This window comes from Panicum virgatum, chromosome 6K (assembly GCF_016808335.1).
Source record: "Panicum virgatum strain AP13 chromosome 6K, P.virgatum_v5, whole genome shotgun sequence".
Classification (NCBI taxonomy): Eukaryota; Viridiplantae; Streptophyta; class Magnoliopsida; order Poales; family Poaceae; genus Panicum; species Panicum virgatum.
The window spans coordinates 796,056-821,103 of NC_053141.1; the positions used below are offsets into that span (position 1 = coordinate 796,056).

General features: G+C 47.7%; 2 protein-coding genes and 1 pseudogene across 2 annotated transcripts; 1 reads left to right on the forward strand and 2 right to left on the reverse strand.

The window, feature by feature from the left end:
• Positions 1-1,196: 1,196 nt before the first annotated feature.
• LOC120711108 (protein DMP3-like) lies at positions 1,197-2,453 on the reverse strand. Its single transcript, XM_039996522.1, has one exon. It carries the CDS (start codon positions 2,024-2,026, stop codon positions 1,352-1,354), a length of 675 nt encoding a protein of 224 aa, XP_039852456.1. The 5' UTR covers positions 2,027-2,453; the 3' UTR covers positions 1,197-1,351.
• Positions 2,454-6,435: 3,982 nt separating this feature from the next.
• Positions 6,436-7,654, forward strand: LOC120713837. Its single transcript, XM_039999821.1, has one exon. The coding sequence runs from the start codon at positions 6,537-6,539 to the stop codon at positions 7,332-7,334; it is 798 nt and encodes a 265-aa protein (XP_039855755.1). The 5' UTR covers positions 6,436-6,536; the 3' UTR covers positions 7,335-7,654.
• Positions 7,655-11,179: 3,525 nt separating this feature from the next.
• On the reverse strand, positions 11,180-13,109 carry LOC120639287 (annotated as a pseudogene).
• Positions 13,110-25,048: the final 11,939 nt, after the last annotated feature.

A 25,048-nucleotide genomic window follows, 5' to 3' on the forward strand; every position in this document is an offset into this window, starting at 1 on the left:
ATGAGGATGCGGGTACAGGAGGCGGGTGCGAGGAGGCGCGGTGAAAAAAACGATGGGGAAGGGGGGCGCCCTCGTGGGAGGCATCCTTTTCGGCCTGCCTGGTTCCCTGTCAAACATTCTGTGCTTACATGTGGGCCTTAAAGTGATGGTTTGTGAGGTGGATATGTGAGCTAATCTTGGTGAGGATTGTTTCAATTGCCATGGATCCTTATAGTGTGTGTGTCTATATATATATATATAATTATAATTATTTTTATCTACACATTATATTATATATTATTCATCCATAATAAAGATGTTAATTTTCAAAAATTATGTATCCAAATTCACACGATTATAATGTTCACGCTCTGCATCCATTTTTATAATTAAATTATGCATCTAATTTCACACGATTATATTTAAAATGTCAATCTAAATTTGGTGTTTTACGTTTCCGACATTTATAATTCTCTCTCGCCATTGCACGCCCCCTTTCCTTCTCCTCCCAAAAACTGGCGTATTTTGTTTGACGCCTTTTCTGACGAGCTTGTTCAGTAGCATTAGTATTTTCTTCACGTGCGTCGAAAGTAAAATAATATGTACAAGTGAAACCAATCACATATAGCCACATATACTACCAATAATAATATGTACAAGGTGGTGATCAAGGAGACCCTCCGGCTGCATCCACCGGGTCCACTGTTCCTCCCGCACCTCAGCACGGCCGACTGCAAGGTCGAGGGGTACATGATCCCCGCCGGAACCACGGTCATGATCAACGCGTGGGCCATCGGCAGGGACCCGAGGTTTTGGAAGGACCCGGAGGAGTTCAAGCTGGAAAGGTTCCTCGCCGGTGGCCATGCCGCGGCGGTGGATTACAGGGGCCAAGATTTCAGCTACATAACGTTCGGGTCAGGATGAAGGATTTGCCCCAGGCTCAACTTTGGGATCGCCTCGCTTGAGATCATGCTGGTGAACCTCTTGTACCATTTCGACTGGGAGGTGCCGGGCGGGAAGAAGGAGAAGGACGGCATTGACGTGGCCGAGAAGTTTGGGGTCACGGTGCACCGGAAGGAGAAGCTTGTGCTCATCCCAAAACTAATCCCCCAAAAGAGTGCATTTTCATCTAATTAATTAGAAAGGCCAGTTATATTGAATGGCGTGGCCTTTTCGTTTGGTTGATGGTACCACGTCTATATATGAGAGGAAAACACTTGGAAGCAAAACAGGACAATAATAGATTCATGCATCAAACAGAGAATCAATCAATCCATCCATCCATCCCAATAATCATGAAGCAGAGCTAGCTCAATAATTTGAGAGTGGTAATGATGAACGAATGAACGCATAAACAACAGATTGAGTTTGTTTAATTGCCGCTGGTGACGGGGTACCCGATGCCGTGTCTTCTGGTCGGGAACGCGACGAAGAGCAGGCTGCAGAGCACGCCGACGCCGAGCGGCAGGATGTCGAGCACCTCCTCCGTCTCCCTGGGCGGCGCCGGGTAGAAGCACCGGACGACGTTCTTGTCCCTGGCGGCGACGACCCCGAAGACGGCGACGGAGAGCGCGGCGTGCAGGAAGTCGACGAGGGCGAGCCTGTACCTGGCGGTGTCTCCCGGCGGCGGCGCGCCGGGCGGGTAGTCGACGAGCCAGAGGCCCCTGAGCGTGGCGACGCCGTAGTAGACGCGGCCGTCGGGGCCCCTGAGGGAGTCGGTGAAGGAGGCGAGGGCGCAGGAGAGGGCGAGGACGGCGAGGAGCCCCCGCGTGAGGAGCGCCGTGGTGGCGTCGCAGGCGCCGTGGTTGGTGAAGGTCGGGGCCAGCAGGTTGAAGGCCAGGAGCGTGCCCGTGGGGAGAAGGTTGGCGAGGTTCGCCGTCGAGGTCAGCGCCCGGGACAAGGCCGACCGCTGCGGCGGCGGCGGCGGCGGCGGGGGTTCTTGCTGCTCCTGCTCTTCTTGGAGAAGGAGCTGCGGCTGCTGAGCGGCGGTGGAGGCCGCCGTGGGTTGCCTCTGCCTGACCGACGAGGAGGAAGAAGAAGCGGCCATGGTCGGTATGATCGAGCCGGGTGGCTTGATCGATTGATCTTTGGATCAACTAAAGAAACTGGGTGTGCGGTTGGTATATATGGATCGAAAATTAATCAACGCAGTAGCTAGCAGTAGGCGTGGAAGGGACTGGCTCCATCGATCTGACGATGAATCGAAGCTAAGCAATGGGTGGCTGCAGAGGAGGAGGAGGAGGAGGCGTGTACTTGTAGTCAACGACCGACCCCCATGGATGGGATGGAGATCGATTCATGGAGGGAAGGAGGGAGGGTTGTGGAATGCGTTAAGGAATAACGAAGCTAGGAATGGATGGATGACGTGCAGGAGACCGCGTCGTCGCTGCTGCCGTTGCATTGTATTGTTTGCTGCATTCAGGAAACTGATGATGACTGATTGATTCAGGATGATGATTTGGCCGCGGCCACCCACCCAACCACCGACCTTCCATTGTTACATGCATCCTGCTAGATGTTGCATGCGTCCAGCAACAGCAGATCACAACACGAACAACACGTGACTCGTCATCTCCACTCCTGCCTGCCTGCCTGCCTGCGTGCTCTGCTTTCACGGCACGGGAAGGCCAAAAGCCTCGCCTAACACGCTTTATTTCGTGACAATAGCTGGAGAGCATCTCCAACTAATAACTCATCCCCCTTTCCAGTACTAAAATAAACTATATTTTTGATAATGAGAGGTGTTCCACCAGATTAACAATTTCATTCCCAAAATATATCAAAATATTTTTCATGATTACCAAAACACACCTCCTTCCTACTCAAATATATGAAATTCCTCCTCTGAGTAATATGCTAAAGCACCGGCTATAAAACTGTAAAATATATTATCGGTGATTGAGAGATAAAATATACTTATAGAATATATGAGAGATGAGAAATCTGTTAGAGATGCTCCATTCTAGTGCTAGAAATAATCTCACCACCGAATTAATTGTACTAGCACTCTTCATTCCTAGATCCTTCCTTCTTTCCTTTTTGGTTTTTGTGGAGTCAAAACCGATGTCGGCCAATGGTTTGATGGCCACCAGTGGTTTTGCATGCCTCGCACAACACACAAGCCACTTTTTTTATAGGTACAGAGAGAGAGAGAGAGAGAGAGAGGGAGTCATTGGGCTTGTGTCACTACAGAATTAGGCATTAGGCATTATGGGCCTACAACTAGGACATTGCTCTACCGGGCCTACCTCTCTCAGAGACTCAGACATTATCTCTCGGCCCACTGTTCCAATCTACTGATCCATCCCAAAGCTATGCCTGTCCATTTTTCCAGTTCCAGCAGCTATATGTTAATTAATAGAGTCAGTTGGATCCATGCCACTACAATTTCACAAAGTTGGATTTCATGTTGAAATCCATGCCATTGAGTGGCATGATTTTCAATGTGAAACCCAATTTCACGGAGTTGTGGTGGCATGAATCGAATTTTCCCTAATTAATATATACTAGTTATTATTACTGGCTTGAATTTCATCTCCGGAAATGAAAACTGCATACTCCCTCCACCCAAACAAACTGTATTTTAGAAAATTTTGGACACATTACTCTCATCCTAATGAATGACCTTGTTGCTCTTAATTACTATAACAAATTATAATTGAAAATCATATTATTTATTTGATTTTCTAAATCATCAATAAATGCATATGCATTGGACTTAGACAAATAGAATCTACGAAATCGGTTCTACATATTTTTCTATACAATTTTTCTTGATACTTGAAACTTCTTTAATTAAATGGATCTTACTGCAATCTAAACAAACACTGTTTATGAGATAAATTTTAAAGGTTAAAACAAATTTCTTTTTTTGGACAAAGGGAGGACTATATATGATTAATTTGGTAATAATAAGAACATGCACCATGCGTGGCCAGATGCAGGTTGAAGATCGAGACAGATTCTGTACGCCCCATTGCTTGACAACTTTTAGAGAAGCGTCAAGATATGATGACTTAACACCGTACACGTACGTAGATGGAGCCGTGTGCTACCTAAATTAAATATGACGTATGTGTAAACTTGGTATTTTTTTGATTGTGTAAGGTTCTTGATAATCTGATTGCAAGGTAAATGAATAACACGCCAAATCGAACTATTATTCACGAGTCAAGCATATTTCACATGCATGGATCTGGTGAGTACTTGACCATCTGGATATATTATGCATGCTACTTCTTCCTTTTCAAATTATAATTTGCTTGATTTTTTGACCCAAATTTGACCACAAGTCTTATTCAAAAATTTATACAAATAAACATAGTCAAATTTAAGTCATTTTTGAAGAACTTTTATTAATAAAGCAAGACCCAACAAAAAAGTGATATTTTGCATAAATTTTTGAATAAGATGAATAGTCAATCTTGGGGGTCAAAAAAGTCAAACAAGTTATTATTTGAAACCAGTGTATATTTTCTCTTCACTTGGCTACAGCTAAATGAAAGCTACTGTATGAACACACATAGCTGTGTGGATTTTCTGAGCATACTAGCTAATTTAGGTGTACAAATCAAAGGTAGGCATATATGCACCTACTAATAAGCAGCAGCAAGTTGATGAAATTATTTGCAATGAGCAAGTCAGCACCTGATGATCTTTCCTCCAATCATAGCTAGCTAGTACTGTGCACGCAGCAGGACTTTGAAGTTGGTCAGTTGGACAGGTACAAATCAGTCCAAAATTAGGTAGAAATGGTAGGAGAAGTCCAACTCTCTAGCTAGCTAGTCCAAGAGACGAGAAAAGACCTAAAAAATGCTTACACGTGGACGTTGTTGAGGAGATGGCTAGACGCCCTATTACCAAACGATCTCAATTATACCACCAGCACGCATTGTGGTTAACTGAAATCTGGTACGGTTGGACCCATCTTTTTTCTTTTGTACCTTTAAGCTAGCTTCTTGTTGCATGGAGTGTCCCCCACTGGAGTCAACGCACACCGGAACAAGTGAACAACCACCCAGAGATGCGCCAGCTGTCTTGCTCTTCCTCTCTTCCACCCTCTGCGCGTGCGTGTGTGTGTGTGTGTGTGGGGGGGGGGGGGGGGGGGGGGGGGACGACCAAATGATGATCAGGTGTTAAATTTTAGCCTGACCATCAGAGTCAGAGATAAGTACAAATTGTGTAAACCTTCTTAGTGTTTCAACCTTTAATTTCCTGTCTTGGCTCATAATTTTTAATAAATATACAATAAGTGCCTGTTCATTTTTTGTAAAGTTAAAAAATTGGACTTTTCAACAACCACTGAGATATGTAGGAGTATTTAGTGAATGGAGGAAAAAAAAGGTGATTTACATTAACGTACACCCGTTCTACTCTCTGTTCTTGACTCGTGTTAGCAGTGGCGTAGCTAGGATTTCAGTTTAGGGTGGTACAGTGGTGTGTTTCCAACGCTCCATGCTTGAATTTTAGTAAGTGCCACATGGTTGTCTCGAGAAAAAATTGAATGCAGAACATTGTCATAGCAAAAGGAGGCAACGAACACCAGGAGCAATGTCTTTTTTTAGAATCAATCGATTTGAATTGCTACACAGAGGTTATGTGCCTTCGGCTGGATTCCTAAGGTGGTCCATGGCCCACGCGGACCACCCTCTAGCTACGCCCCTGCGTGTTAGTTGTGCTTAGCAAGGTAGTTTGATAGAGGCTCAGGTTCATCCTTTCATCCCCCCCCCCCTACTTTTAGCCTTTAGGTTTAGGCGGGTGTGGTGGTCACAAGTGACATGGTAGCAAGTTTATGTAAGGCTAGAAAAGCATCAAAATATTAGCATATTACAAGTCTTTGATATTATTTGATTAAATTTCTGAAGGATGAATTTGACGTGACCTCCTTACCGAGTTGGCTAGTTTTTACCTATCTTCATTCATTACCCGTTCCATACATGTAGAAATCTGATGAAGCTTTTCTTGTAGCTAGCTGACATGGATCGTTGTACGTTTCTAATTCTCGGGATCGTGCTTATCTTAGACTTGCATACAGCTTGTAAGATTCCACCCTTCAGATATAAGCTACAGTACAGATTAAATAAATTTCTTCCATATATCCTATAGACTATAGTAATGTGTATATTAATTGTAAATTCATTACTAAGCATATATTCTACTACTTAGTTAGTACCATATAATTTAAAATTTACCCCCCACTGATTCTCTACTTTCTATATTTGAAATGGCATTAAAAGCATACTCCATACTACTGCTAGTAGGGGTTAACAAACTCACTGCTGGAGATGAAAGCAAGAGAAGCACTTGTTAATTAAAAGAATAAAAGCAAGAGAAACATGGCCCTTGTTTTAAGGATTCCAGACCGTTTGACGCGGATCTGACGGCCAAAAAGCGCGCAGATTTTACAGTTATAAGTTAGCTCGCGGGATCACAGGCTGACCGGCCGTCATTCCCATTTCCATCCTGAGCAGAGAGAGCTGCCATCTCGCTCGCAGCCCAAGAAATCCTCGCAACCCAACACCAAGGACGAGGAAGAAGAAGGCGTAATCAACACACAAATGCGAGGCAAGAAAGATTCCATTCCATTCCGCCAGCGCAGCGTCGGTTCCTCCCAAAATCCCCAGCTGCGCGCCCGCCCGCTTGCCAATGCCAGCCAGAGCGCCCGCTTGCCAATGCCCATGGCCGTGCCGCCGGAGGAAGACGACGACAGCGACGAGTTCACCTTCCCCACGCCGCCGCCGCTCCTCTCCGGTGGCGCGCGCGGCAAGGACGGGCGCCGCGTGGCGGACCTCCGCCACCACCCGCCCTGCTCGGCGTCCGCGTCCGCGTCCTCCTCCCCGCCCCTCTGGCTCCTCTCCTCCCCGATCCGCCGCAGCTTCTCGGCCGCCGACTGCGCCGCGTCGCCGTGGCGCGAGCGCGACAGGGCGCTGCTCGGCCGCCAGCGCCGCAACGGCGCGTGCTCCCCCGCGCTCAGCGGCGGCGGCTTCTGCGACGACGACGAGGAGGAAGAGGAGAGGATGGACAGCCTCTGGGAGGACCTCAACGACGACGACGCGGCCGCCCGGAACGACGGCCTGTTCCCGGGGCCCCTCGAAGTGTCGCGCCGCCGCTCCGTCGCCGGGCCGGACGCCGACGAGAGGGCGAGGAGGGCGGCCAAGGACCCGCGCCAGGCCGCCGCCGCCGCCGCCGCGGTGCTCGGCGCGTCGAGGAGCTCGCGGCGGCGGCCGCCGGGGCTGGTGGTGATGATGCGCGCGCTGAGGAGGATGTTCGTGGCGCACAAGGGCAAGAGCAGGGTGCACAGGGACGAGCACAGCGCCGCCTCTGCCTCGGCATCTTCCCCCTTCAACAAAGGATGATGAGCTGCAGCATCAGAAATGCAGTTTTTGGGTGAAGAAAGAAACTCAGATTAATTAATCCTAATCCTCTAGCAATATAAGTTCGTTTTGTTAAACACTCTTTGTGCTTCCATTTCTTCTTGACTGGATTATTGTTCCGGCCATGGTGATCATCACAGTTTTAGTTTTGCGACCAACATATATTTTGATGTGCATCCTTGTGTATAGTTCTATAAGTTCTTTTTTTATAAATACAGAAGAATCTATGTTCTTGTCATACGTACTGTACATGTTACATGGATAATAGTTGGAAATCGCCGAGGTTGTTCCCTTTTTCCTTCTCTCTTTCTAGAATTTTTGTGTGCTTGTATTTTTTTTTTTTTGCCAAAAGCACATGCTCCTAATAATGTACCCCTACTAGATGTAGTATACGTATTCCTACACGATAGCAATACTGAAAGATTGAAACTTGATTTTTTTTCTTTAAAGATAAAGAAGAAAGATCGAAATTTGTGAAAGATATTTAATGGTAGCTACAAGCTACGAGTGGTGTGTAAAGAACAGAATCTCCTGTGATTGCCATGCATACTGCCAATATTGTGCAAATTATCCTTTCCCTGGACGAAATTTTAAGATGAAGAATTAGGCACGAGTCCACTCATCTTGTCATGGAAGCTGGATGATTGGGAGCGGTGTGGATTAGGACAAAACCCACCAGCTTGGATCTTAAGTTGGACCCTGTCTGTCCGTCTGTCTGCAGAATGGACAAAGTCGGTTAGGCCATGTAACTGACGAGTGACAACCTGACAGATGCTTTAGTAGTTTGATAGTTGTTACACGATATTTAGGTCAAGTTTGGGAGAGATAAACAAGCACCGATTGATGGTGCACGCGCAGACGGATTGCCAACTTGCCTGTGACGATGCAGAGCACATGGAATTCCTATAAACCCCATCTGCTTCGGTTCCACCTGTAGACGAGACGAGACAAGACGAGACGAGAGCTACAGTTATTAGTTGTAGGTGCTCCGATCCGATCCGGTTCGGGCGATGAATTCCTATCAACATCCGAACCACCATCAGATCCAAGTCCAGAAGATCGAGCGGGGCCCTTGCACACGCATCAAACTCCTTTTCCGACAGGATGCATGGCAGGGAGGAATCTATTGTATAATTGTTCTTCTTCCGGCCGACGACCGCACGTCGCAATCGAGTTAGTTTGTTAGTTTATAATCGACGTTGACGATGGCGTCAGCAGCAGCGATCCCGGCGGCATCGTCCTTTGCTCCATGGTCTGTGCTCCTGCCGGAGCTCCTCGGCCGTGTCACCGCCAACCTCCCGTTCCCTGCCGACCTCGCTCGCTTCCGCGCGTGGCGCTCCGCCGCACGCCAGCGGCTGCCGTGGATCGTGCTCCCGGACGGCTCCTTCTGCACCGTCGGCGACGGCGGCGCCTTCTTCGGCCGGATCCCCGGCCTGCCGGACAACGTCACCTGCCTCGGCGCCGCCGCCGACGCCTGGCTCGCGCTTGATTGCACCGACGACGTGTTCCGGCGCACCCCTCACGACGACAAGTTCCACGACAATACTTACCAACGTCCTAGGGCCGACGTCATGCGCAAGCACGCCTACCTGCTGCACAACCCCTTCTCCGGCGAGACCGTGCCGCTCCCCGAGCTGGACTCCATCGTCGGCGACGTCGCCGAGACCTTCGAGATCCGCAAGGTGCTCATGCACTCTGCTACTCCGGATGATGGGGACGATGGCCTCGTCGTCGCCACCACCAACAGCAGGACGTGCTCCATCATCCTGTGCTTCCCCGGGAAGGGAAGAACCTGGGTGCCTCCCTACCTTGGCGTCATTGATGTTGCCTTGTTCAAAAACAAGCTGTACGGAATCACGCTTGCCGAGGACCTAGTTGCCTTTGACCTTGCCGAGGACGCCCCTTGCTTCCAAATTTAAGCGGGTGATCAGGCATCCATTAGCTGATGGTGAACAAGACCCGTGGAGTTGGAGGGACGAGGACGGCGGCGTCGGTTTTGTTGGCAATGAGGAAGAGGAGTTCATGGCGGATGGGCCGCTTGTTCTAGACTTGGAGCTGACCGTCGACGAGGAGGTGGCGCATGAACCCAAGGACTGCATCACGACGACGAGGTGGCTTGTGGAGGCGTGCGGCGGCCAAGAGCTGCTCAAGGTGAGGCGGCAGTTGCAGACACCTGCTTTTGACTGGCAAGGTCGAGATATTCAAGGCAGACATGAACGCCGGCAGATGGGTTCCGGTCGTCGCCGGTGGTGGTGATCCTCTGTCTCAATCAGGCGAGGCGCTGTTCCTCAGCCGATCATTCAGCAAGTCCACCAATGTGTACGGAGACCTTGAGGAGGGCTTGGTGTATTTTGTGGATGCCGACCAAGTGTTCGACACCAGAACCTGGGCTTGCATGCCGTATAGCCTTCCATGGCAGACAAAACGGGCAGACACACACTTGCTGACGTGGTTTTTCCATCCAAAGCTTGTGCTTTAGTTTGACTCACAAGCATCAATAATTTTTTTTATTGCATCCAGCATATAATTGCATTAATTTGTCAACAGTTATGCTGCTGCTCGACTGCATATGCATGGCCCGTGGGGCATGCCGCATGCCTAGGGGGTGTGCTCGAGGAAGAAGATAATGTGCGGAAGGCGATACATGCTGCCTATTGTGTGCTCTGGCTGGTGTCGCGGTGGAAGTGGGTCCCGTTGTCGCCGGCGTAGGTGGAGACATATGGTACGACGACGTACGTCGTCGCGGCGAGATCACCATGAGTAGTATTACGTGTTGGTGCATGCCATCGTCGCCGACGTGATGGAGATGAAAAGTCGTGCTGGGGCCGGGGCTGCTATACGCCGTTTTAGTGGAGAGTGTCAACACACAATTAACAAGACTGTGAACTAAATAATCGAGTCGGAGGAGTATCATGGTAATAACATTCTTTTCATATCTCATGACACTTAGGGGTGGTAAAGGGCCCAACATTTTGAACTAGAAAATCTAAGGATCGGGCCCTAAAAGGGCCGGGCTCTAAACATATGTATTTTTGAACTAAAAATTTCAAGGGCTTTATTGGGCTGTGAAGAGGCCATTAGGGCCATGGCCCATTACCACCCCTAATGACACTCCCACTCCTCTCTCTCTCATTGAGATTGGCTTAATAGGGACACCTTTTAAAAAAAAGCATCAGGGACACCGACATGATCGACCCGAATCCCGTGGGTCGGAACACACGTGCTTAATTATTAGAGGGCGCCGGGCATAAATGAGTAGCTTGTTACTCCCTCTATTTTTTTTGCATGCCGTTTTAGATTTGTTCTAAGTCAAACATATTCAATTTTGACCAAATTTATAGAAAAATAATAGCATTTACAATACCAAATTTGTTTCATTGAACTCGCTATGAAATATATGTTGATAGTGCGTAGGTTGGTTAACATTGGTATTGCTCTATTTTTCTATAGATTTAGTCAAAGTTAGCCAAATTTGACTTAGCAAATCTAATACGCGATATGTAAATAAAAATAGAGAAAGTAATTCAATCATGTCGGTTGTAGGTTGCTAGCAGCAAAAAAAAAAACGATATGTTGTGCTTGTGCAAGTACAGTGGCGCTAGCAGTTCAAATATCGATCAACACTTAAAAGTCATCACCAAATAAAAGGCAGCAAGTGGAACACACATGCCAATCCAACCCCTCCCCAAAAAAAATACGGAAATGTTTCATATATGGATGTGCTTTGTTTGTTGCTGTTTTTGGCCAGTTTTGATGTGTTCCAGAGACCATTGCCTACATTGTTTGCCCAAGTGAAATTTCCTTTCTTTTCCTCAGATCGGCATATATCAATCACCACATTTACTTGCTAATAAAACAACCAATGTTTAACATTGAGCAACAAGTAAGCACACAAGTTCACTTGGCCTGACCTAAGATTGTGATTTAGCAACGCACAAGTTCACATCCCAATCTTAAGTAATAAAGCAAATCAACATGATAAACTGCAAAGTTTCTTTTGATGATCAAATTAAAGCCAGGTGAAACTATTTTTGTTGACTTCACCGGTGCAACTGTTTTGGGAGAAGCCTTCCCAAACGGTCTAGAGTCACTAAATAGAAGGCAGCTGGAGGAACACATGGCAATAAAAAAAAAACATGATGCTCATCAGAATCGTCGTCAAATGCACGCAGGTAACAAGGCGTACCTTTTCCTTCACAAAAAGGATTCTGATGAGAAACCATGAGCGTGCAGCTTCCGTTGGCCCATTTTGCACAAGCCATTATATTCTTGAGCTCGGCACCAACCTGATCCGACGGGGAAACTCCATGGGCAATCTCAACCGCCATCTTCTCAAGAACCTGCGCGCGCTCGGCGATGAACTTGAGGAAGCCGAGCTCGCTTCTCCTCCCCCGGAACCCTCGGAGAACCACCTTCTTGATGTGCCGCTGCACGCATTCGATTGGGTCAGCCTCCTCCCAGAACTTGAGGATGAGGTCGACTACGCCGTTGCCTCTGATAGGATCCCAGCTGAACTGAGTGTCATCATTCTCAGACTGTAGATTATTGTTTATTATAACTCAATCAGATCAGAGCGATCGAGCACAAAGGAGATCTAGCTAATAACAAGTAATAATGCAAATACAAACTTAAGTCTGCAGGCCGGGTTGAATATATAATTTTGAGTACCTGAACGTAGAGCTTCTCAGTGTTGGGAAAGCATCTGAGGAAACGAGGCACCGTCGTGGCCTTGGTGCGGGTTCCAAGCTTGACCTGAATCGCCAGCACCTGCACGCTCGGGAGCACTGTATTGATCTCCGGTTCTTGCATTCCAGGCACCAAGAATCCCAAGAAGCGCAGGTTCGGCGCGTAGCCGATCTTAATCCTCGACAACACGGTGAACAGAAGGCAGCTTCTGCTCCAAACTCCACAGCACAGCAGGAGCCTCTCCAGAGCCGGAGCGTGCCCCACGTCGATCTCCGGCACGGCGGACGAGCACACCTGGACGCACCGCAGGCTGCTGCTCCTGATGCGGATGGGCGCAGGCCGCCGGTGGCTTCCGACGACGACGAGCTTCTCAAGGACGGGGCAGCAATTCTCCAGCAGGAAGGCGAGGCCACGTTCGCCGATGGCGACGGAGCCGAGGCCGAGCTCCCGAAGGCGGGGGAAGAACACGGCGGCGGGCGGGAGGGTGCCGGTGCCGGTGCCCGGGAAGGTCCAGAAGCCGAGGTAGAGGCGCGTGAGGGAGGCCGCGCACGCGAAGAGGGCGCCGGAGAGCTGCAGGTGCGCCGGGATCGGGGTCGGGCGGTTCACGAGGACGAGCTCCCGGGCGCCCTTGGCGGCGAGGAGGTGGAGGCAGCGCGTGAGCTCGCTCCGGTGCGCGGCCATGGGGGTGGCCGTGAGGTAGACGCGGCGGAAGGGGCCCGGGTGCGCGGCGAGGGCGCGGGACACGGCGGCGGGGACGCGGGCGGAGGCGGCGTGGGCGAGGAGGACGTGGGCGTCGACGAGGACGAGCGGCACCGAGCGCCAGATGCCGGCCTAGTGCTTGGAGAGCGCGGTGGTGCGCGCGGCGTCACTGGCGGGGAGGCGGGACACGACGCCGCGGAGGATGTCGTCGGGCAGGCCGCTGATGCGGTCGACGCCGCCGTATGCGGCCGCGGCGGCGTTACTGGAATTGGAGAAGGGGGCCGCCGAGGTGGACACCGGCGGCGCGGGGAGGGAGGAGTAGACGCGCTGCGCCAGCATGCGCGCGGTGCCGTCCATGAGCGCGGAATCCATGGACGAGGGTTTTGCTTTGCTTTGGTGTGGGGGGGGGGGGGGGGGGTGTGGTTGTTTGGGGGTTTAGCTGGGATTTAATCCGTCATCTATCTCATCGTCGTCGGTTGGGTTTGTGTTACATACTGGGCCAAAAAACAAACCCAACAACCCAAGTGAAAAGGTCTGAGAGCAGACCACGACGACCTTACAAGATCATGGCCCAATGAGTGAGTGAGCCGTATATAGAGCCAATACAGCTTGGCCCAAGATGGGCCGTGTGAGAGGAGTGCCCTTCGCCGGCGGGGATGTTGGTCCTCCCGGTCTCCGATGGCCTCGGGGCTGTTGGGAGATGTGCAGGACCTAAGTTTCCTTCGCCGGCGGAGGAGGTAGGGCCTAGGTCCCTTAGGTTTAGGGTTAGGTTTCCGACGAGGTCGCCGCGGCGGCGGCGTCAGTATGGAATAAGGTCCTCCCGTGGTTATCCCCGTCTCGGTGGCGTGTCACTCCGGTGCTGTGGACGACCACGTTGAGGTGCGGTCCGACGAGTTCGGATCTTGTACAGGAGTCCGAGCTACCGGGTGAGTTCTTGGTGGCTCTTGTCTTCTCAGGTGCATGACAGTCTGGGTGCGTGGTTGCAGGGTGAGTGGGTTGAGTTCGTCTTCTCTTCGGCGTCCATCGGTGGCCGACGGCGGGCGGCCGACGGCGATGCTCGATCTAGGGTCAGAGCAGCTCGGGGTGCGTCCCCCCGGCCGATGGATCTTCAGCGGCTTCATCATCTGCGGCTCGTGTCAAAGCCTTTGTGCGAAGGAGATACTCATGATCCGAGGTTATGCAGGATTCGTCGGCGGCGATGGCCGGCAAGCCAGCGGTCGGCGACGATGTCCTCTGGAGGGTTGGAGTAGCATAGAGTCCATGAACTTTTCTGTATTTTTCGTTTTGCTTAGGGGCCTTAGTGCAAAATGGTCGGGACAGCTGTCCCTATATCCTGTTCATACGTACTTATATTTGTATGCTTTTCCTTAATCAGAAATACAGATGCATATTATCAAATAAAAAACAAAACCTGAGCAACTTGACTGAAGCAGACTTTGTCGTATTTTTCCATGTCTAGCCATCGTACCATCATCCTATGCAGTTGGCCATGACTTGAAGGTAACATGGACTTGACCGATGCTACTGAGCTAGTAGTAGTCATTGGTCACAGCTGAAATGATATGGTACGGTCGAAAAGGTTGAATTCAATGTTTAAAAGGAGCAGCCACATGTACCGCATTATTTGATTGGAAAATCAAAGCAAAGCTCTCCTAGCTCCCAAGTATGTACCCTTCACTGCACTTCTGTACCAAAGCTTGTTCAACCTCAGATCACCTAGAACAAGTCATGGACTTCTTCTTCAACGAAAGGAAGTCTCAGCAAAACGGTTTCAATGGAATAAGAACCATACAAAATAGATGTCTTCACCTTTTTTCTTTGGGAAACTTTTTTTCATTCGTCGTTTTTTCATTAAAGTCAGACCAAGAGGCTGCAAACCTGCAATGCAACACTTGGAGTTGATCGCAATGGCGGTTGCATTATGCCATTATCGGTCAACACCCGTGCAGGTGGGCGGGTTACATCACCAGTCAGCTTCATCAGCGTCAGATACGTCTCCATCAGTCCAGGATTCTAAGAAGAATAATACTAGGATGAATTGGCAAAAGTCAAATGACTCTCTAGGCTGCTACCTGCTGGTCATGGTTCCACGTATGACTAATAAATTCAAAACCAAAGCATCTTTTTCCTTCCACCCATGATGTACTTAACTATTATTCAGTGCATGTGCATAGCTGATTCCCTCTCTATTATTTGAAAAAATTAAGCCCGGCCTATCATAGGAACAGCAAATGTTTAGCATGCAAATATCAGGGTAAGATGCATTTCTAATCAACCTCAGGCATGGCTTGTGTCAAGGCAATCATTCAGCAGCTAGAATCGGAGCATCTTATGTTGAACGCACTACCTCCGGTTCAAATTATGTGTGTCATTTTGGGTGTATGCATGTGTCGGTGTTTTTACCACCGGCTAGTGATTCTCGTGCTTTGCACGTTTGACTTGAATGGTGTACAAGGAATATACAAGAATTATACTAGTTCGGGTCCCGTCAGGCCTGTGGTCGCTGCCCTCATCCTCCTCGACCGGGTCGTTCCCATAGCGTGGCCTGAGGGGCGAAATACGTGGGGACCTCACGGGGTGCTGCGGACCCCTTTCAGGGGTCGGGCGCACAGCCAACTTCCCGTACAAGGGTCGGCGTGAGGCAGAGCCTCTCATGGGGGTCAGGCGAGGCGAAACCCTCCTTCGAGGGGTCGGGCGAGACGATGCCGCCTCTCAAGGGTCGGACAAGATAGATGCGGCACACTAATGTCCCGAGCTAATCCGGACACGTGGCCTTTTATCCTTTACTCTGAGGTATGCTTAATATTGATACCCGACAACATGTCAATTGTGGCCAACTATGATACACTATACATTTTGTATCGAGGGATCTAATTTTTTATAATTAATCTAAGGGATTAGTTTGTTGCCTCTAACATGCATCTGATTTGGCCTACTTTATCTGAAACCAATAAATTAAAGGCTACACTAACTACACATGTATATTTCATTTCCATGTCAGAGATTAGTCAGCAAATCAGTCACATCACGCCTTCAATTTTCAATTGCGTACCGAGTCTAGTTAGTCAAAATACTAATTGTTAATGAAATAGTTCTGACATTATTGTTGCTCGATAGTATAATTTGTGTTATAAAATGAATGATAATTGAGACTAATATCCCCACGCATACAAAAGAAAAGACTCTGATCCCTAGAGCTGTCTTTTCTTCACCATTGTAGGTTGGCCGTGAACAGCGTCAGAGACTCTCCAGTTTCTTTTTTCTTTTCTTTTTCTAAACACTCATCTATATGAGGGACCGAAAAGTCGACCAGAGAAAGGGTGAATGGGAGCCGATAAAAATTTATCGCAATCGGAAGCTCGGCTTAAGATCCCAAGTACACACCCGACCCTAAAATCTGTTGACACAGAATTACGCCAAACACACCTGAATGCGCTAGGACACGCGACGATCGTCAAAATGATCAACACAGCGAAAACCCTGGGCGGACTGGTCTGACTGGTTTCGCCGACCGGTCTGACCGGTGCAGGCAGGGAACTCGCGAAGACCTAGAACAGCGAGCTCGGGAGAGACCCCGTCGGAGCTCGTGATCGTAGGGTTGCTCTGAGGTCGGCAGGCTACTCAGAACGTCTTCAAACGCCGTCGAGACGAAGGAAGAAAGCAATCTAGGGTTGGAAAAGGTTAGAGTTTGAGAGATAAAAAGTAGTGCGATTTTTGTATTGATTCGATTGGGAATAACCTCAATTGGCCTTAGCATTTATATTTATAAGCCGGGGAAGACGTACCCCTTCACGAGTAGGATTACATGAGGACTCTTTACAAAAACCCTAATTATACTCAGACTGTACAGACCAGACCGGTCTGACCGGTCGACCGGTCAGACCGGTCAACCTCAGCAGGTGCCAAATTTGGCTGTCAACATATGCCCTCCTGCTTTTTGGTGAGTTTCACAAGCCAAAAGCAAGAACTATCCTGATATACATATTTTACACAGAGCATACAAGTCTAAAAATAAAACTAAGGGCGATATCCAATACCGGCCATCTTCGTCTTCACACACTTTGCCATAAGCTAGGATAGAATTTCTTCAAGTATCTCCCATTGATAGCCCTGGATAGACGTTCACCTTGCACCGTCTCCACCATATACGAATTTCCGGAGATAAATTTGATAATCTTGTATGGACCCTCCCAACTTGGCGACCATTTGCCAAACTTGTTGCTTTTCATCCCAAGAGGCAAAATTGTCTTCCAAACCAGATCTCCAACCTAAAAAAATTTAAGTTTTACCTTTTTGTTTTAAGCTCTGGCCACCCGAAGCTTGTCTTTCTCAATCTCCTTCAAAGCCTTCAAACGCTTGTCAGTCACCTCATCAATATTATCCATCATCAAATCATGGTAATCAACAGCGGAGAGGTCATTTTGCTTTGCCAACCTATATGCGTCCAGATTTACCTCAACGGGTAAAACGGCCTCTTGACCATACACAAGCTCAAAAGGAGTAACCTTAGTAGCACCATATCTAGATATACGATGAGCCCACAATGCTTCGGATAACACTTCATGCCACCTCTTAGGATTTTCTTCTATCTTCTTCTTGACAAGTTTGATCAAAATCTTATTATTAGACTCGGCTTGTCCTTTGGCCTGAGCATAGTATGGAGATGAATTGAGCAACTTAATCTTATAAGATTCGGCAAAAGCACGCACCTCTTTTGATATAAATGAAGAACCTTGATCCGTTGTCAAAGTTTGTGGAATGCCGAATCTATGAATAATATGCTCAGTAATAAACTCAATTACCTCCCTATGTGTCATATTCTTCAAAGGAACTGCTTCGGTCCACTTAGTAAAATAATCTGTAGCAACTAATACGAAGCAATGCCCCTTTGAAGATGGAGAATTAATTTGTCCAATAAAATCCAACCCCCAACCTCGGAACGGCCATGGTTTAATAATAGGATGCATCAATGCAACAGGCACCAATTGCAAATCACCAAATCGCTGACATTCTTCACACCCTTTAAAGTATCTAAAACAATCGGATAGCATGGTGGGCCAATAGAAACCGGCACTTCTGAGTAACCACTTCATCTTGGGAGCCGATTGACAAGTACCACAAATACCTTCATGAACCTCACCCATAGCAACTCGAGCCTGATCCGAGTCTAAACACTTGAGAAGCAAATCTTCGGCAGTTCGGCGATAAAGCTCATCGTCAATTAAAACATACTTGAAAGCCAAACGCCGAATATTTCTCTCCGCACCATGGCCAGGATCTCTCAAATATGACATAAGAGGGACCCTCCAATCCTGGGCTTCGGCCGAGATAATTGAATCATCTTTTTTGGCTGAACCAAAACCATCAGCAGCATCATCGGTCAGACCGGTCTTTGGACCGGTCAGACCGGTCTGGGCGTTCAGACCGGTCTCGCTGACCGGTCGGACCGGTGTGTCCAGAACTAGAAACTCGGCTTTCGTTTGCATCGGCTTGCGAATGTTGAAATATTTTTTCGTAATATTATAGCCAGATGCTTGCTGAGGCAGAGTATTTTCCTTTCCATTCTCTTCCCTCGGTATATGTTTAATAATAAATTCATCGAAGGAGGAAATAATATCGAGGTATTTATCAAGATATGCATTTAGAGAACCATTATAGCACTGGCATACCTTGGATATTTGCTGCACCACTAGAAGAGAATCTCCAAAGGCTTCAACATGTTTCACACACATGGATTGCAAGAATTCCAAGCCAAATAGAAGCGCTTCATACTCAACTTGGTTATTTGTGCATTCGTCTTCCAATCGGTTTGAAAACTCAAAAACGGCACCATTCGGAGAAATAAGAACAACACCAATCCCTTGACCATCATCACAAACCGATCCATCAAAGTACAACTTCCATGGTGTGCAAGTAATATAGCCGACTTCTAGATCATGCTTGTCATTAATCCGATGCTCAATAATAAAATCCGCTACAATTTGGGCTCTCATAGATTTTAATGGTTCACAAGCCAAATCATATTCAACCAAAACAAAAGCCTACTTGCCGATTCTACCACTCAAAATCGGTTTTTGTAACATATATTTGATCACATCGGTTTGACACACTACTATGCAAGTACTAGATAGTAGATAATGTCTTAATTTGGTACAAGCATAATAAAGAGACAAACACAACTTCTCAATAAATGTATACCTCGCCTCCACATCAATAAGTCGTCGGCTTAGTTATGTAATGATATACTCCTTCCCTTCGGTTTCTTGAGTCAAAACAGCCCCAATAACCTTGTCTTCAGCAGCCACATAAAGTCTGAAAGGTACTCCTCTCCTAGGTGCTTTGAGTACGGGTGGCGAAGATAAATAAATCTTGATGTTCTCAAATGCTTCTTGCTGTTTTGCCCCCCCAAGTAAATTCGATTTCATCTTTTAACCAAAGAATAGGAGTAAAAACATCAATCTTCCCGGACAATTTAGATATAAACCTTATCAAGAAATTTACCTTGCCCAAGAACTTCTGTAAATCCCTTTTGCATGTAGGGGCTTCCACCTTCCTCATGGCTTCAATTCTTTTAGAATCAACCTCTATTCCCTTCTCATGAATAATGAAGCAAAAAAAATTTCCAGCTGATACACCAAAAGCACATTTGAGTGGATTCATTTGCAAACCATACCGGCACATCCTCTCAAGAGCAAGTCTCAAATCGGCTAAATGATGATCCAAACCGGCCGATTTAATGACAATATCATCAATGTACACCTCCAAGATGACACCAAGCAAATCATGGAAGATTAAATTCATAGCTCTTTGATAAGTAGCACCCGCATTTTTCAAACCAAAAGTCATAACAATCCACTCAAACAACCCGACAAATCCGGGACATCTAAAGGCCGTTTTAGATATATCTTCTTCGGCCATAAATATTTGATTGTAACCGGTGTTACCATCAAGAAAACTAATGACACGATGTCCTAAAGCCTCATTGATCAACATATCGGCCATAGGCATAGGATATTCATCCTTGGGAGCGGCTTTATTAAGATCTCTAAAATCAATGCACACTCCTTTTTCTCAACGGGCACAATATTAGAGATCCAATCAGCATAACGACAAGACCGAATAAATCCAGCGTCAAGTAAATGATTAATTTCAATTTTAATTCGGTCATAAATAATAGGATTGAAACGCCTAACCGGTTATTTCTAAGGTCTAAAACCGGCTTTAATCGGTAAACGATGCTCAACAAGATCACGACTTAAACTGGGCATTTCATGATACTCCCAGGCAAAGCAATCAACATATTCTTTCAACAAATTAACTAAATTGGCTTTATATTCAGCCGATAAATTTTTGTTTACAAAAGTCGGCCTAGGAATAGTTCCATCACCAATGTCTACCTTTTCTAAAGGATCAGCCGATGTAAACCCTTGGCCCAGCTTATCTAGATCATCAGAATCTTCAATGGCTTCACAAATTTTGTTCGTACGTGCCTGATATTGATCTAGCCTTTGCTGCAGCCACTCTGTGTTGGACCGGTCTGACCGGTCGAGGTATCCGGTCTGACCGATCGGCCCTGTGCGCCGAACGAGATAGGACCGGTCTGACCGGTCGGCACGGGCGGTCTGACCGGTCTCTTCTGGAGCCTCTGTTGTACTCATCTGATTTACATTAAATGATTCAGCCGATTATTCATCGGCTTTAGTACAGCAGAAACAAAACCATACTTAGTGCAACTGATCAAATCATAATCGGACAGATCCACGCCCGATAAACACTTGACATTATCGTGTGCACTAATAGAATCCGAATCGGCCAAAGCAACAAAGGATGAAGTGTCCCCATGGACAATCTCGACCTCATCGCCGATCCACTGAACAAGAAACTGATGCAAGGTAGAAGGAATGCACTGATTTGCATGAATCCAATCCCTCCCAAGAATCAAATTGTAGTTACCTTGCACCTCCGAGACGAAGAAAGCCGTAGCAAGCGTCTTGCTCCCAATGGTGAGCTCCGTGGAAGCAACTCCCTTGGCGCTACGGGGCTCGCTCCCTCCAACACCACTGACTGTCATGTTTGTCTTGATCAAGTCCTCGTCTTGGCCACCGAGCTTCTTGTACAGCGAGTAGGGCATAAGATTTACAATGGCCCCACCATCCACTAGCATGCGAGTCACCGGCTTCCCGTTGATGTGTCCCCTCATGTAAAGAGCCTTGAGGTGGTTGTCCTTCTCGCTTGGCTTCTGGAACACAGCTTCACGGGGCCCAAACTGAAGATGAGCCAAATCTTCCTCCGGGACCACGAAGTAATCTGAAGATAAGTGCACCACATTGATCTCCAAGTTGGTGTGCTCCGGAGATGCTTCATAATCCACCAATTCCTCGTCTTCTGCGGTTGGAGGAACTGCTGGGGCTTCGTCTACAGAAGAAACCAAAACAGGCGGTGCCGATTCGGCTGCTGGCTCTGCAGTAGGCTCTACCAGTCTGACCGGTTGGTCAGAGTGGTCTGACCGGTCTTCTACGGCGGTCCGACCGGTCTGGCTGGCAGATCAGCTGTCTTGACCTTCCAAACCTTGCTCTGAGGGAACATGGGTCTATATCTGTTGAAGTTCTCATCCCTCATCTTCTCTTTTTCCTGCTCCTTCTTTTCTTTGTTGCGAAGGCGCTGCAGCTTCCTCTTCTGTGTATGAGTCAAACCCGACGGACACCACCTAGGTTGATGGTACTTGTCCGCTGCGCCCTTGCTGCTACCGGCTTCATGATCATTAGCCATGACCGGCTTTTGTGAAGGAACCTCAACCAATTTCTCTATGCCCATCGGCCTTTTGCAAGTATCCTTTGTGGGCACCTTGATTTCACCGATTTGAACAACATCGGTTTTAGGCTTCTCTGGATCAGCAACAGGCTTCTGCTCCTCTTTCTTTTCCTTGATGCGATACTCGAATCTTGGAGCAGGAACCTGGCCCGGCCTCTGGTGAGACCGGTCAGACCAGTCAGAGGTGACCGGTCTGACCGGTGCAGCCTGCTGCACTGGACCAGATTGGCGTGGTCCCAATCGGTTGTGCACAGGCACCCTGGAGCTTTCCCCTTGATAATGTGGAGGATAAGGCATCGGAAAACACTGCATCCATATCCCTTCATACTCCCATGCCAGATTTGTTGCACTTGACCCGGTGGCACCCATGGCATGGTAGCACATATCTGGGGAGGATACAATGTGACAACATCACCCCTGCGCCTGCTGGATTCCCTCCTTGGGGACACTGGACGGTCTTGATGTGGTGGTAATCGCGGTCTCTTTTTTAGCGGCCGATCATTTTGAACGGCCTTTGTGTACTTGTTCAACAACTAGTTGAAGGTGGGCTTCTGATTAGCAGTTCTTTCCTGCACCTTCACCTCGTTGGTCTTCCAAGTACCCACTTCCGAACGCTTTAGCTTGAAAGTCCGGGGACGGTTACCAGAGTGGTCTGACCGGCTGGAGGAACCGGCCAGACCGGTCTGACGGTCGTGCCTGATCAGCAGATCGATTTTCTGGTGGAGAGCTTCCTTGCCCACCGAGTCTGGGATTTCTAACAATCATCTTCAGAGTATCCTTGCCATCATCAGCCTTCTCTTTGATAACTTCCCGGGCAAGGATCTTGTCACTTGTATTCATCGGTCTTGGATCACCGATGACACCATGCTTCCCCTTAGCTCCTTCAGCTTGTTCCGGCCGAATGAGCACCTTTGGATTATTCAATTCCAGCATATGAACAGGGAAAGGAGCCTTGTCAATTTACATCTTAGAAAGTACCAATCGTCCTTCATTAATGGCCGATTGTACCTGTCGACGAAAAACATTACAATCATTAGTAGCATGAGATGTAGAGTTATGCCACTTACAATATGCATGTCGTTTAAGTTCGTCGGGAGATGGAATAGCATGTGACAATCGGATGTTACCATTCTTAAGCAATTCATCAAAATTCCGATCACATTTAGAAACATCAAAAGTAAATTTCAGCTCCTCTTGCCGATTCTTTTGAATCGGCTTGAGAGATGGAATTGAACCAGGTTTGGCCTTTGATGGCCAAACAAACTCAGCAGCATATACTTCCTTGCTATCATCGTCCGAACTATCCGAATCATGATCTAGAATATGTGTGTTGGACCGATGAGGCTTGAATGTATCTTTGGCATTTTTAAGTTTAAATTCTAAACCCATGACTTTGACTTGCAAGAAATTCACAGTATGATATTCAAAGCCCTTGAGTTTCTCTTCCAAATAAGAACGTAAACCATTAAACGCCAAATTTTTTTCAGAAATCGTCAAACTAAAACACCAATTTTTAATTTCTTTAAATCTTTTGAAATAATCTGAAGAAGGTTCATCACGTCCTTACTTAATCGATGTTAAGTCCAACAATTTTGCTTCGATTTCCCCAGTAAAGAAGTGATCATGAAACTTATGCTCGAACTGAGCCCAATTGCGAATAGAATTAGGAGCAAGCGAGGAAAACCAAGAGAAAGCCGTTCCAGTCAAAGATAAAGAAAATAAACGCACACGCAATGCATCATTGAAACCGGCCTCTCCTAATTGCAAGACACATTGACTAACGTGTTCCCAAGTTGTACGAGAATCATCACCATTAAATTTAGTAAACTCAGGAATACGCCAACCAGCAAGAAAAGGAGTAAAATAAAACTCAGCGGGATAAGGTTTTTGATATAAACGTGTAGTACCCATATCCACCCCAAGCTTACTTTTAATCGCATTTGCCATATCTTCTTTGAACTTAAGGAGATCGGCCTAATAGTGCTGGCTGGTATAAAACTCAGAAAAACGATGTGCATTAGAATTTCCATGTGACATCGTTTGTGAAGAAGTTGGGATCGATCCTTGGCTTGGTCCAGATCCTCGCGATCCTCCTGCTACAGCAGTAGTGCGAGGTGGTGTATACAGTGACAATTCATTAGTTCGGCCAGGGGTAGCCGAATTTGGAATCGTCTCGAGGGGCACTGGTGACGGCACTGTCCCTGAGTAACCGGTCTGACCGGTTGCGTAACCGGTCTGACCGGTTGCGTAACCGGTCTGACCGGTCGGTGAGACCGGTCCAACCGGTGCTGTGTGCACAGTTAACGGTGGCTAGGTTTGCCCAGGGAACGAGTTCGGCGGCATACCATAGAGTGGTTCAGGTGTGAACTCAAGGGTAGCCGAACTCGGATCTGATGAGTTAGGATCTGACATGGGTTGTTTACCTTTAAGCGCGTCAACATCACTACTCAATTTAATTAAAACATCACCCGCAGCAGCTTGTGCAGCAATAATCTTTTGATCCATCATGGATGACATTCTATCAAAAATATCAGAGGAAGAGAGGCTTACATTGGAAATCTCCTCAACCTTATCCTTGCTAAGCTTGAGAGATGGCAGTACGAATTCCTCCACCCTCTTGACGAGGCCACCACGATACTTTTTGAAGCCCTTCAAGAATTGTGTCTTGACATGCTCCTCCACAAGAAGGTAGGCCTTGCGCTCCTCTTCGGTGAGCTCCTCCATTGTAGCCATGATGATGTTTTCCTTGTCGATCTCTGAAGAGCCCATCTTCTTCAAGGAGTAGATTAGATCGGTTTTAAAACTAGATTAATCTGTCCCCAGCGGAGTCGCCAAAAAGTGTGTTGACACAGAATTGCGCCAAACACACCTGAATGCGCTAGAACGCGCGACGATCGTCAAAACGCTCAACACAGCGAAAACCCTAGGCAGACCGGTCTGACTGGTTTCGCCGACCGGTCTGACCGGTGCAGGCAGGGAACTCGCGAAGACCTAGAACAGTGAGCTCGGGAGGGACCCCGTCGGAGCTCGTGATCGTAGGGTTGCTCTGAGGTCGGCAGGCCACTCAGAACGTCTTCAAACGCCGTCGAGACGAAGGAAGAAAGCAATCTTGATTTGGAAAAGGCTAGGGTTTGAGAGATAAAAAGTAATGCGATTTTTGTATTGATTAGATTGGGAATAACCTCAATCGGCTTAGCCTTTATATTTATAGGCCGGGGAAGACGTACCCCTTCACGAGTAGGATTACATGAGGACTCTTTACAAAAACCCTAATTCTACTCGGACTGTACAGACCAGACCGGTCTGACCGGTAGGCCCGACCGGTCAGACCGGTCGACCTCAGCAGGTGCCAAATTTGGCTGTCAACAGAATCCTAGGTGAAGTATGGAGTAGCTATGGATGAGCTACACCAACAAAAAACACCCCTAGGGACAAGCGAGAACAAGTGCGGAAGCAAACACGAAGAAACAGCGCAAGAAACAGCACGATATATGACCACG